The following is a 12,428-nucleotide window of genomic DNA, read 5'->3' as shown; positions in this document are numbered from 1 at the left end:
GCAAATATATTAATTTTAGCTATATTTAATGCAGTTGACCAGTAAAATGTTTAACCTGCCGTCCAACAAATTAAGTTTTAGCAATTAAAAAAGGGAATCTAAATAGGTTCGCAGCACTTTTCACAAACTACATATAGTGTTGAAAAGGATTATAGATTAAACTAAGATTTTTAACTTGGTTATATGCCCTTGCAATATTGAAATTTATAGATGACCTCTAAACTGCAAGTATAATTGCCAAAAGTCATGTGACGTCGACATCACAGGAAAAGTCTAAATAAAAAATTTAAATGTCCCAAACATGTAGATTTCAACCACATTACATTTTTTTTTATATCAGTGAAGTCCTAAAAAGAATCGCCCATCCTAATAAAGTATGTACTTTTTATCTTAAAAAAAATCGGCGATATTTCCATTTGTAACCTTAACTGTGCTGCGCTTACCTGAACTTCCAAAATGTAGTTATCCCAGACATAAATCGATCCAAAAATATACAGAACAATCCATACATCGGAATTTTTCGTGTATGTTAACATCACAACTTAAATTTATCCGACTTGTTTAAATAATTTAAATGTTACCCTGGCCTGGCAGAATCTATAAAGAACAGGAGAGGTGAAACACGTTATGTTTATTTGGCGGGTTTCAGTAGTTATATAAACGAACAAACAACATATACATTATTACATACACATGCACTCATTTAGTCTAGGGGATTTACAATTATTTTTTTACTATGACATCAAATTATCGCTGACTAGAATAAAAATTGTGACAAGCAACTTTCGTTTGATAATTTATCAATAAAATATTCAATAATACCATATCTTTATGTCCGAAACAGCCAAAACACATTCACAACAGTATTTGTTTACATTTTGCCTCAAACCGGAAACAGATTACAAACTCTAAAACATGACTCCAAACCGAGCAACACAACTTATTCCGGCAACAAATGAAATTTTATACATTCTTTAGAATATCAAATCTATATGTTTAGCTAATACTTTCTGTGATTATAAACATGACAATTCTATACATATAATCTGTTTACTATTGTTATAACTCAAAATAAAGACTTTACACTGAACTCGAACCACGTGACTAGACCATGCTGCTGCATCAAAATATTCACAAATACATTGAAATTCACCTAATCGCAATATTTCGAGAAACAGATGTTTTGTATCAAACATATTATATATCAAGAAAACAGTTATAAACATGTAAACATGTATAAATTTGAGTTCTTACCTATAAAGAACAGGAGAGGTGAAACACGTTATGTTTATTTGGCGGGTTTCAGTAGTTATAAAGTCCAACCCAAAATATACCCCACATTCCGGATTTACAATATGATATATATAAACTATATAACCTGATAGATTATACAAAAAAATGGGGGGTGGCTGAAACCCAATATAAACTACGTCACACACTCCCCTCCAAAACTGAATGTCGTCCCGACATTAACAATTACAATGAAACACTCTTTGTAATTAAAATAAAGCAACATTATCCGACTTCTGTTTTCCACAGAACAATTCATTATCATTATATAGGCCCTTTAACAACACACATATGCGACTTGCTCTATTAAACTCAAATGTCTACAACTGGCCAAACTGCAGACAGACACTCTAAAATGTCCTAAGTATACATAAAACTAAACACTAAGGTTACATATACTCTGCCGCATACATATACCGGCCCATATAACAACCATTAACTAATAAAGTTTGACTATACTTGATAAAAGCTATAATCAGTATGTGATTCATATCACTCATAACATTATACATATACTAGTACAAAAATATTTCACAAGGGCAATTACCCTGAGAGCTGTAAAACATGACAGTCTACTAATATGTGAAAATCTACACAAAAATTTCAAAGTCTGGTTTAATGGTCTGTATATATGACGGTTTCCCTAACTGTTCATATGTAAACTTCCTGGGAGGTTTGGTTGTTCTCCTAGGTCGTTCTGACTGATAGTCTTCAGTCTCGCTGGTTTCGTCAACATCTGGCTCCCCACGTCTATCCTCAGAATTTGGGCCTTCCTGATCATCCTGACTATCAGACTGTCTATCTGAACTATGGGCTGACCTAAAACTGTCACCAGAACTGTCAGAAATCACAACAGGTTCCTCCGAATGAGAGTCACTAGGATTCTCTACTTCAACCACCGAGTCTGAGCTATCGTATTCTGTAATATGCTGTTGAGGCACAAACGGTTCTGCATGTGGATTTAAGGAGATCCCTCCAAAATCAATTGATCCATCCGAATCAGAGGAGCTGCCATCAGCATCATAGACTGGGGCTGCTGGTTTGCGGTTTTGTTTTAACCGGTAGGGTTTTTCCTTCTCCTTATGTCCGGACTCTACAGGTAGAGAATTGCACTGCCTTAACAGGTTCCTGTGAAGTCTCCTGATATCACCCTGTCCTGACTCCTTCCTCACCTCGTACACTGGTGTATCCTCATTTACTTGCTTAAGTACCACATACACATCCTTCTCCCAGTATGACCTTAATTTCCCTGGCCCTCCTTTTTCCAAAAGATTCTTCACCAGTACATGGTCTCCAGGATACAATCGTGCGCTCAATAGTGCCTTGTCATACTGACGCTTTCCCTTATCAGACATCTTCATTGCTTGCTGTGATGCTACTTTGTAAACCTCCTCCATGCGAGCCTTCCACTGAGTGACATACTGTGAGTAAGTCTGCTTTGATTCTGAGTGCTGTAGCTCTGGGAAAACGAGGTCAATGGGCAGTGTTGGATGACGTCCGAATAACAAGAAGAATGGTGCATATCCAGTTGATTCATTCTTCGTACAATTGTATGCGTGAACGACTTTGTTTAAATGAGATTTCCAGTCAGATTTGAAAGACGGTTCTAGAGTTCTTAACATTTGTAACAACGTTCTATTGAAACGCTCCACTTGGCCATTTCCTTGGGGGTGGTAGGGGGTTGTACGAGAGTGATGAATTCCACACAACTTCTGTAACTCAAAGAAAAATCTGTTCTCAAATTCACGTCCCTGGTCATGGTGAAGTCTGCTAGGCATTCCAAACCTTAGCACAAAGTCATTGAACACCTTTTCTGCTGCAGTCTTAGCCGATTTGTTCCTGGTGGCATATACACCTGGGCAAAGCGGGTATAGTGGTCCATCACCACAAGAATATATTCATATCCCCCTTTGCAGCGCTCCAGATGGAGGAAATCAATTGAGACCAGTTCCAATGGACAAGTCGTAGTTATGGGTTGTAGTGCTGCTTTCCGCCGAAGATGTGGTCTTTTGTCCTTGATACAAGAACACTCCTGAGTGACATATCGCTCAATCTCTGAACCCATGTGAGGCCAGTAGAATCGATCTCTGGCGCTACTCAATACTCTCTCTGCTCCTAAGTGTCCTAGATCATCATGTAAATGTTTAAGGGCTATCTTCCTATAACATTTTGGAAGTACAAGTTGTTGTATTTGTCCTTCTCGAGGTAGTGAAATCTCCCTCTTAAGTAGTCCATTGACCATCTTCAACTTTGGCCATTCTCTTAGTAAACACTTGGAAGCAGGGCTGCAACCTTTGGTTACTTCCTTTGAAGGTCTAGTCCCCTTTTGTACAAAAGGAATTATAAGCCCAATGTCTGGGTCCTTACTCTGTTCCTGTGTTAAGGTAGCACTGCTTATAGAAGAAAAGGTTCCACCCTGAAGTTTCTCTTCCTCCGCTTCAGCCTCTTTCACTGGTGCACAAATACTGCTACAAACAGTCTCGTCTAATCTTACTGCTGTAACTATGGCATCAATGGTGTCAGGGGAACAACTCTCTGTAAACTTGGATACATCAAGCGGCATGCGACTGAGTCCATCTGCATCACTGTTTTTCACACCGGGCTTGTAGTGGATATGAAATCGGAAATCAGCCAACATGGAAACCCACCTTAATCTCGTAGCATCTAGCTTTGGGGCGGTGAATATGTATCGCAATGGGTTATAGTCACTGTACACTTCAAAATGAGTGGCATAGTAAAGGTAATCTCTAAATCGCTCTGTCACTGCCCACTTGAGTGCTAGGAATTCTAATTTTCCCGAGTGAAGGTGGTAGTTTTGTTCAGCTGGTGTCAGTGTCCTTGACGCATAAGCAACTACAGCCAGCTTGTCATTATCCTGTTTCTGATAAAGGATAGCTCCCAAACCCATTTGTGATGCATCAATGTGGAGGGTATATGGTTTGCTGAAATCAGGGTAAGCCATCACTGGTGGGTGAAGTAGGACATCAATGAGATCCTCCAAGATACATTGGTGTTCAGCTGTCCATGTAATCCGCACTGATGAACTCTTCTGTCCTGATTTCTGGGACTTGGTTTTCTTCTGCTTCTTCCCCAATAAGGGTGCGTCTTTGTCATCTTTCAGTAAATCGTAGATGGGTTTTGCTCTACGGGAGAAATTTGGAATATAACTCCGGTAATATCCGATAAACCCCATCACTTTCCGTACATCTCCAACTGTTTGAAACTTCTGATCCTTTAATTTCACCACTGCTTCCTGGTCATTTGGGTCTACGGTATGACCCTGTGTAGTGACAAGGTGACCTAAGTAACGGATCTGTTTCTGAAAGATGTGGCATTTACTAGGCTTCAATTTCAGTCCTTTCTCCTTCATACGACGCAACACACACTGAAGGTCATTCAAATGAGCCTCAAAAGAGTTACTGTACACCAAAATGTCATCTAAGTATGGGAGACAACACTTATCTCTGAGTCCTTCTAGAGCTTCATTCATGTATGCTTGGAATATTCCAGGAGCACCTGTGAGTCCAAATGGAATACGATTCCACTCGTACTGTCCCAATGGTGTCACAAATGAAGTGTACTTTCTGCATTCCTCTTTCACAAAACCCTGATGGTATGCTTTGCTTTGATCCAGGAGTGAGAACCAGTGACTTCCTCCTAAGGAATCAAGTGCATCTTGTACTCGTGGAATTGGATGTTGGTTGTGGACAGTTTTCGCATTTAGCTTCCGATAGTCGACGCATAAACGGAGTGATCCGTCCTTCTTCCTTACACACACAATTGGACTAGAGTAGGGAGAAGTTGATCGTCGAATCCAGCGTTTCTGTAACAAGTTGGCAATGTAATCCTTTACTTCTTGGTACAGAGGCCTCGGTACAGCCATGTAAGAACTATGTACAGGTTCTTTGTCCATCAGTTCCAACACCAACTGCAGGTCCACGGCACAACCGATATCATCATCATCACAAGTAAACGCCTCACATTCCTCCCTCAAAAGTTCCTGAACTTTCACTTTCTGGTCTGGGTTAAGGGAACAGTTTGAGAGGTCAACAGGTGGATCCCACTTATCACTGTTTTTAGTACTCACTTTATTCACTACTGTCTGAACACTGTTAGATCCTGTAGTCTCAAAGTGAATTGACGAACAAATCCTTTCTGCGTGTCCTAAGGGGGTACCTTTTGGGATGACCACGTCCGTTTTGGATGGATTAGCCAACAACAACTTGATGTGTCTAGTACGTTTTGGCTTCACGTCGATAAACATTTCCTGTGATGTAATTCCATATGCATCCAATTCTTGAGACGGAATGAAGACAGCCTTAGTGCCATGCTGAAGTTGTCTGGCCTTAAATGGTACTTTGATGAAGACCAAAGACTGTCTTGGTACAGTTATATTCCTGCGTCCTACCTTGACCATTCCCAGTGCTCTGTCTCCCGTGTCTTTCAACTCTCGATAAAGGGCGTTGACCTGAGCCTCATCAGCTGCTGGAAGAGTATGCTGTAACAAGTCAACAGCGTCACTTCTAGGTAAAGATTGTAACAGGTATTGTATAACATTATACCCCAGAATGGGTTCATTCATACCAGACACATTGGTGATAAGAAAAGGTACATGAATTGGGTTTCCTTGTTCTACAAGTTTTAAACTGACAGTGAGAACACCTTCAAAAGGTATATCTGAGCCAGAGGCAGACACTAATGAAAAATTCTCTGCATGTAAAAACTCTTCAACACTCTTTACACTTTCAACTAAATCTGGACAATAATTCATGACCCATGACTTACTTAACAATGAAACTTGGGCCCCTGTGTCCCACAATGCTTTCACAGGTTTCTCATTTAATAAAACAGATACATGACATGGCTTACTGACAAGTTTCACAATGTTTGGCCCAATATCATACACATCACCTTTGATTTCATTTACAGACATTGTAGGAAAATTGTTAGGTTGACATTCAGCAAAAAATTTTGTGTTCATATACTTGACAGCATTACAAATTTTACAATGTTCAACCCAATGTGCCTTTTGACAATTGACACTACAATAGGTGGCTAAATGACAATTTGCACAAACTTTGATAGTTTCACTTGACAGTCGACAATGACAAGATAAGCAACTCGCGGGACATTTCTGTTGCTGGGCCGCCAACTGTCCCTCTAAGACGACCCGCTCAGGTTTCCCGAAGGCTGTGGTTTTCTGTTAGGGCACTGCTGACGACGATGACCGGATCCACCACAGGTCCAGCAGTGGTCACAACGTCTGCCGGTGGTTTGGCAGTCTGCACAACTTGGTCTGCTTGTGTTTACTTTTTGTGTCCTCACGTCACCTTGGGAATGTCCGACCAGTTCCTTCAGTTTATTCATCTCAAGCCGTAAGGATTTGATTTCACTGGCGAGGTCATTTTTCACGGCCTCCTTCACAGAGTTGATCTCACAGGTAGACACTGAGTGTTTAGTCTGGAGCTTGTTAAGTCTCTCACTCTCTTGTATAAGAATCTGATTCAGCTCATGCATCAGCTCCGCATCGGATATAGTCACTTTGTCCAAATGTTTCCTCATCTCATGTCGTAATGTTGTGTCCCGTAACCCTGTGTAAACTGTTCTTCTGAATAGACCAGCAACCAGTTCTGGACTGTATTTGAGTTCACTGTTATCTTCCTGCGAAGCAAACAGAATCCGGTTTCTGAGGTCCATCACACGCAAAAGGAAATCATTAGGGTTCTCTTTCGGATTTTGGGTCGCACTGGCGAGTTCACTATACAACTCAGTAGCATTTTTTTCTGCGTAGTGTCCTCTTAGAATACTCCTCAGAGTAGCCAGATTTATGTCAGGTCGTCCATCAAGGTAACTACGGAGACTCGAGGATGGAACAACTGCCTTGATCACCCCATCAATGATGTCAACCTCCGAATATCCCTTCTGTTTACCAGTTTCGATTTGTCGAATTAGGCTTGTGTAAGAAATCCCTGCCTTACAATCAACCTGGCCGCTGATTTTAAAGTCCTTATGTAGCTTTACAGCTGTGGGATTTTCTTTCTTGACTTCCGGTTTCTTTTCCTTTTCCTCTTCAGAAACCCCAAGAGACTTACTGTCCTTCACACTATCAGTTTCTGATTTCATACCCACAGTTTTTTCAAGTTCTTTCTTAGCTGCATCTGCTAAAGTAAATTTTACTGAAAGCAAGGTGGTTCCAGACTGTTCGCCTTCCATCTCCTTCATGAAGAATTTATCTGCTTGCATAGCCACCACTAGTCGACCCTTGGAAGTATCAACAGTCTCCCCGAATTCCTCCAGAATTCCCTTCAGTACGTCCAGTGGTGCCATCATCAGCTTTGATCTCACCTCCAACATCTCCTCTGTCAACTCTGCCATGATAGGATCCCGGACGAGCCCCCAAAATGTTAACCTGGCCTGGCAGAATCTATAAAGAACAGGAGAGGTGAAACACGTTATGTTTATTTGGCGGGTTTCAGTAGTTATATAAACGAACAAACAACATATACATTATTACATACACATGCACTCATTTAGTCTAGGGGATTTACAATTATTTTTTTACTATGACATCAAATTATCGCTGACTAGAATAAAAATTGTGACAAGCAACTTTCGTTTGATAATTTATCAATAAAATATTCAATAATACCATATCTTTATGTCCGAAACAGCCAAAACACATTCACAACAGTATTTGTTTACATTTTGCCTCAAACCGGAAACAGATTACAAACTCTAAAACATGACTCCAAACCGAGCAACACAACTTATTCCGGCAACAAATGAAATTTTATACATTCTTTAGAATATCAAATCTATATGTTTAGCTAATACTTTCTGTGATTATAAACATGACAATTCTATACATATAATCTGTTTACTATTGTTATAACTCAAAATAAAGACTTTACACTGAACTCGAACCACGTGACTAGACCATGCTGCTGCATCAAAATATTCACAAATACATTGAAATTCACCTAATCGCAATATTTCGAGAAACAGATGTTTTGTATCAAACATATTATATATCAAGAAAACAGTTATAAACATGTTAACATGTATAAATTTGAGTTCTTACCTATAAAGAACAGGAGAGGTGAAACACGTTATGTTTATTTGGCGGGTTTCAGTAGTTATAAAGTCCAACCCAAAATATACCCCACATTCCGGATTTACAATATGATATATATAAACTACATAACCTGATAGATTATACAAAAAAATGGGGGGTGGCTGAAACCCAATATAAACTACGTCACATAAATTTGGGATAGCCAATGAGATTAAGGATCTATAGGGAGCGGATTTCTTTGGAATTACCTTATTTTAGGCCTAAATATCGTTGTTTACGAAAAAATGACACATGGAATGATTTTATTTATTGATGTTTAGTGTTACTATTAATCACTATTATTTATAAACATCTACATTTGCTTTATTGGGTAATTGGAAATTTCAAGCGCAAGTCTCACTACGTCACGTTTTAACTGTCATGGCTGGCAAAAAAAAAGCGAGAAGAAATCACACAGATTTACTTTACATGTTTTCGCGTTTAACGAGCTATGATGTCGACAGTGAATAAAATTTTTCGTCTTCTTAGAAGTAAGTTGAATGAAAAAAAGAATTGTTTGGCCTGCAGTTATACCCGTATTAAAAAAAAATATTTTTGCACCATTACGGAGATGCTGTGAAATTGTAGCCCTCTCCAGAAAATATCAGATAAGAAAAAATTGTAGAGGGCTACATTATTGCAGCTAAAATGTACTACACTCGTGTCCGTATCCTTACAGTTACGTCAGCAAATACATACTTTCATTAAGTTAAATGCTGACTTTGTTTTTTGCACACAGAATTTTTACGCTATTATTCAAACGTCAGATTTTCTGTTTTCTCTGTTGCTCTGCTCTGAATGTGTAATGTTTCATGAGCATTTGAGATTTACTACAGTTCTTTATCTGTGCATTTCATTCCATAAATGACATTGGTATCTGGTAATTTCGATCAGTTTGTTATATAATGTAAATTTTAAATTAATTTAGCTAGAAGACAAAAATATATGTTATCACAAAAACCCATTTTTTTATTCAATGTAAATATCAAATCTGTTGAACTGTTGCATACTGAGCAACATTATTTTGTTCTCTATACAGGTATATAAATCTCTTAAATTAAGGGAATCCAATCCTCAGTCGGGAAGGAGAATTCTTAAATTTAAAATCTAATTAAATAATCACAAATGAAGCCTGAATATTAAATCTTTTCTTGCAAGAATATACTTCGCAATGTGCTTTAAGGTTCTTTGAAGTTCTTGGAAAGGTATTAATTAAAAGTGGAAATTTTTACCCGTTAAAGCATTTTGAAATTACATATATCAAGAATTAGATGTTCATTTTAATCTAAAATTAGATAACAATGTTTATTAACATGATATGGAATTAGAAGTGATTTATGAAGCTTTGCAATGACGGGATAATCATCATACACTTTGCATGGTAAAATGATCGAAGTACCGGTAGATAAAAGAAATTAAAGTACATTATATGAATAAAAAATATGAAATTTCTTCAAAAGCCTGGATACCCATGATTTTTATTTCTAAAATGTTTTAATTGATCAAATTTGCATAGCATGTGTTTTTATTTGCAATTCCTTAAAATATATTGGAGATTTACTAATTTCCCCTATATAATATGATTAACTTGAAAGATAAAGTTTGAAGAATTTTTATGGGTAAAAACGAGATACTTTTAAATTTCAGAGAAATTTTCGTAAGCATTTTAAGTTAGTCAATGCTTGGTTTTCAGAACCTGAGATCGGAGTACCTTAGGAGAATACATTTTATTTTTTTTCTGTGAAAACTCCTCCCGATGGCAAAATTTAAAGTTTTATGTTTATTACACAGCGTGGCAGTATAGTAAAAGAATGAGATGAAGTACTTTTCATGATGTTGTGTACAATTTTTTGGATTTGGATTGACAGTCATCTTTTTAAAGCCCTAGGACAGTTTTATCTGCTTTATCATTAAATTGTATTGTCTAAAAAAATTTAACGCTTCTGCTCAATCAATGATTCAAGAATCTTGTTCACTAACAGTAGTTTCTTATACATGTATGTCATGTTTTACATGAATAAAAGTGCCTGTACATTCTGGTTTACTTTTTTGTGGTTTTGGAATCTGGTTATTGTAAGCAAAACAATGTATATCAAATATCTCATTTTGTTTAGTTTCAGAAAATACATTTATATTCATATAAAGCAATTTTATAGTCCGAAATATGTACATTAATCATTTGAATTTATCAATGTTGAACATTGCAATGTCATTAGACAACATCTTTTCATGATATGAAACGTACGCTTGTTGATTAATATCAAATAACCATACTTACATTATTTATTAGATGATGTTATATACGTACATGGAACTCTGGAATATGAATATTGATTTATGGCAATCAGCTTCTTTCAGAATATTTTTCACATGGAGACTTAATATTCCGTGGCCGTTGCTTGTTTGTGTAAAAATATCTATGAATGCATGTTTTATATCTCTAAGTTGATTTAATACATAAGCACATGCTCCACGTATAAACAGTTAGCTTAACCATGTACGCAGCACTGTTAATGCCTACTGAGAAATCAATGGAAAATAGACGTGCAAAAAAGGGGTATTTTTTAAAATTGAACTTATTTTAATTAAGCTGTTTTATTATCACAGAACTTTAATACTTTGGAAATAGCATAGTATAAACCACTCTGTACTGTTTGAAGTTCAGTCCCATCGATGGACAATCACGTGATGAATGCATAGTTTGTGTACTGAATGTAGGTCATTAACAAATTTCAATATTGCAAGGGCATACCCAAGTGGAAATTAAAATTTCAAGCTATTACTGTAATTGTTTCTACATACTTTATAGTTTCTGAAAGGTGCTGCTGCTTTGAATAGAATTCGCGTTTTGGATAATTAAATTTTCAGATAAATTAGCCAATGTCGAAATATGTTTGACTTTTACCAAATATTTTGTACTTATCAAATCACGCCTTCGATTTAAAGAAAGCAACAGCACTTTTCAAGTTAAGGAAAGTATCCTTTATCCATGTTCAAAAAAATAGTATAGATCTATGCAGTGTATGCCCTTGCAAAAGTACGATTTTATGAGGCATCTTGATGTAAAATATACGTAACCTGTACATAATAAAACGAAATAATTATTAAAACACCTTCTCTTGGTAGTTAATTAATAATTGCACTAAACAAATGATATACATTGGTATTTATCTACTATTCGAAATCTGTGAATAATATTCCATTTAATAATAAAAAGCATTTTTTATTGTTAAAAAATTCCTCAATCTGCCTCTCACAGCACAAGAAATACGTCATTTTTACCAATATGACGCCATGTTTACAAGTTCATCGCGATCAGTGATTTGTTGAAAACCAGCTACATGGAATTTAACGAGCAAGTTTTTAAAATACATTGATAAGTTTTATTGTTGCTTATTATGCTAAAATAGTTAAAAGTTGCAAATTATGAGAAATACATGAAAGTCATTCTTTGTGTGACGTCAAGTAAGATTTTCCCGTATAAATTAGGCCCGTCCCCCTTTTTAAAGCCTTAACAATGCTCCGTATGTTAATAACTAACAGATTGTTGAAACAGAAATGACAGCAATCCAGTTTAAATCATAATTTTGTAAGTTCTATGATTGATAAAATGACCTTGTCCGCAGATAATACTCATCAGAAATCAAATGCTAACTTAATTTTCTATATTTATTGTTTGTCTTTTATTCACAAAATGAATTGCAGAAGGATTTTTCAATTTCCCTCGATCATGACAAGGCGGATATGACCTGTTGGCAGGGGATGCTCATTCCAGCATTGCATCTGATCCCACCTCTAAAGCATATGATTCGGAGGTCCGTATTTGCCCTGCTACTTTTTGTAATGTTTAGTTGACTTCTGAGCTTGAATGCTTTTTGGCATCTCCATATATTTCATTGGTAAGGGTGAACAACTAAATCCTCCAGTAGAATAATGATGTCTCCACAGTAGCTAGAAAAATGAAGCATAAAAATAATCAGCATTTTGTATCTAAAATCCATTCAAAGTAAAAACCTTTCTTTCC

The 12,428-nt window shown here is 36.8% G+C and overlaps 1 protein-coding gene across 1 annotated transcript; it reads right to left on the bottom strand.

Moving 5' to 3' along the window:
• Positions 1-1,880: 1,880 nt before the first annotated feature.
• LOC134261954 (uncharacterized) lies at positions 1,881-3,068 on the bottom strand. The gene has a single exon (XM_062744334.1). The coding sequence runs from the start codon at positions 3,066-3,068 to the stop codon at positions 1,881-1,883; it is 1,188 nt and encodes a 395-aa protein (XP_062600318.1).
• Between the last annotated feature and the right edge of the window lie 9,360 nt (positions 3,069-12,428).

The sequence above is a fragment of the Saccostrea cucullata genome, unplaced genomic scaffold (genome assembly GCF_032062105.1).
Source record: "Saccostrea cucullata isolate Sc308-1 unplaced genomic scaffold, CSIRO_AGI_Scuc_v1 ctg1676, whole genome shotgun sequence".
In the NCBI taxonomy this organism is placed as follows: domain Eukaryota; kingdom Metazoa; phylum Mollusca; class Bivalvia; order Ostreida; family Ostreidae; genus Saccostrea; species Saccostrea cuccullata.
The sequence above is the reverse complement of the archived record's forward strand: the minus strand, read 5'-3'. Positions and strand labels throughout refer to the sequence as shown.

Excerpts from the sequence above, each read along its gene's own strand:
- LOC134261954 (XM_062744334.1), bottom strand. The coding sequence starts at position 3,068 with ATGCCTAGCAGACTTCACCATGACCAGGGACGTGAATTTGAGAACAGA.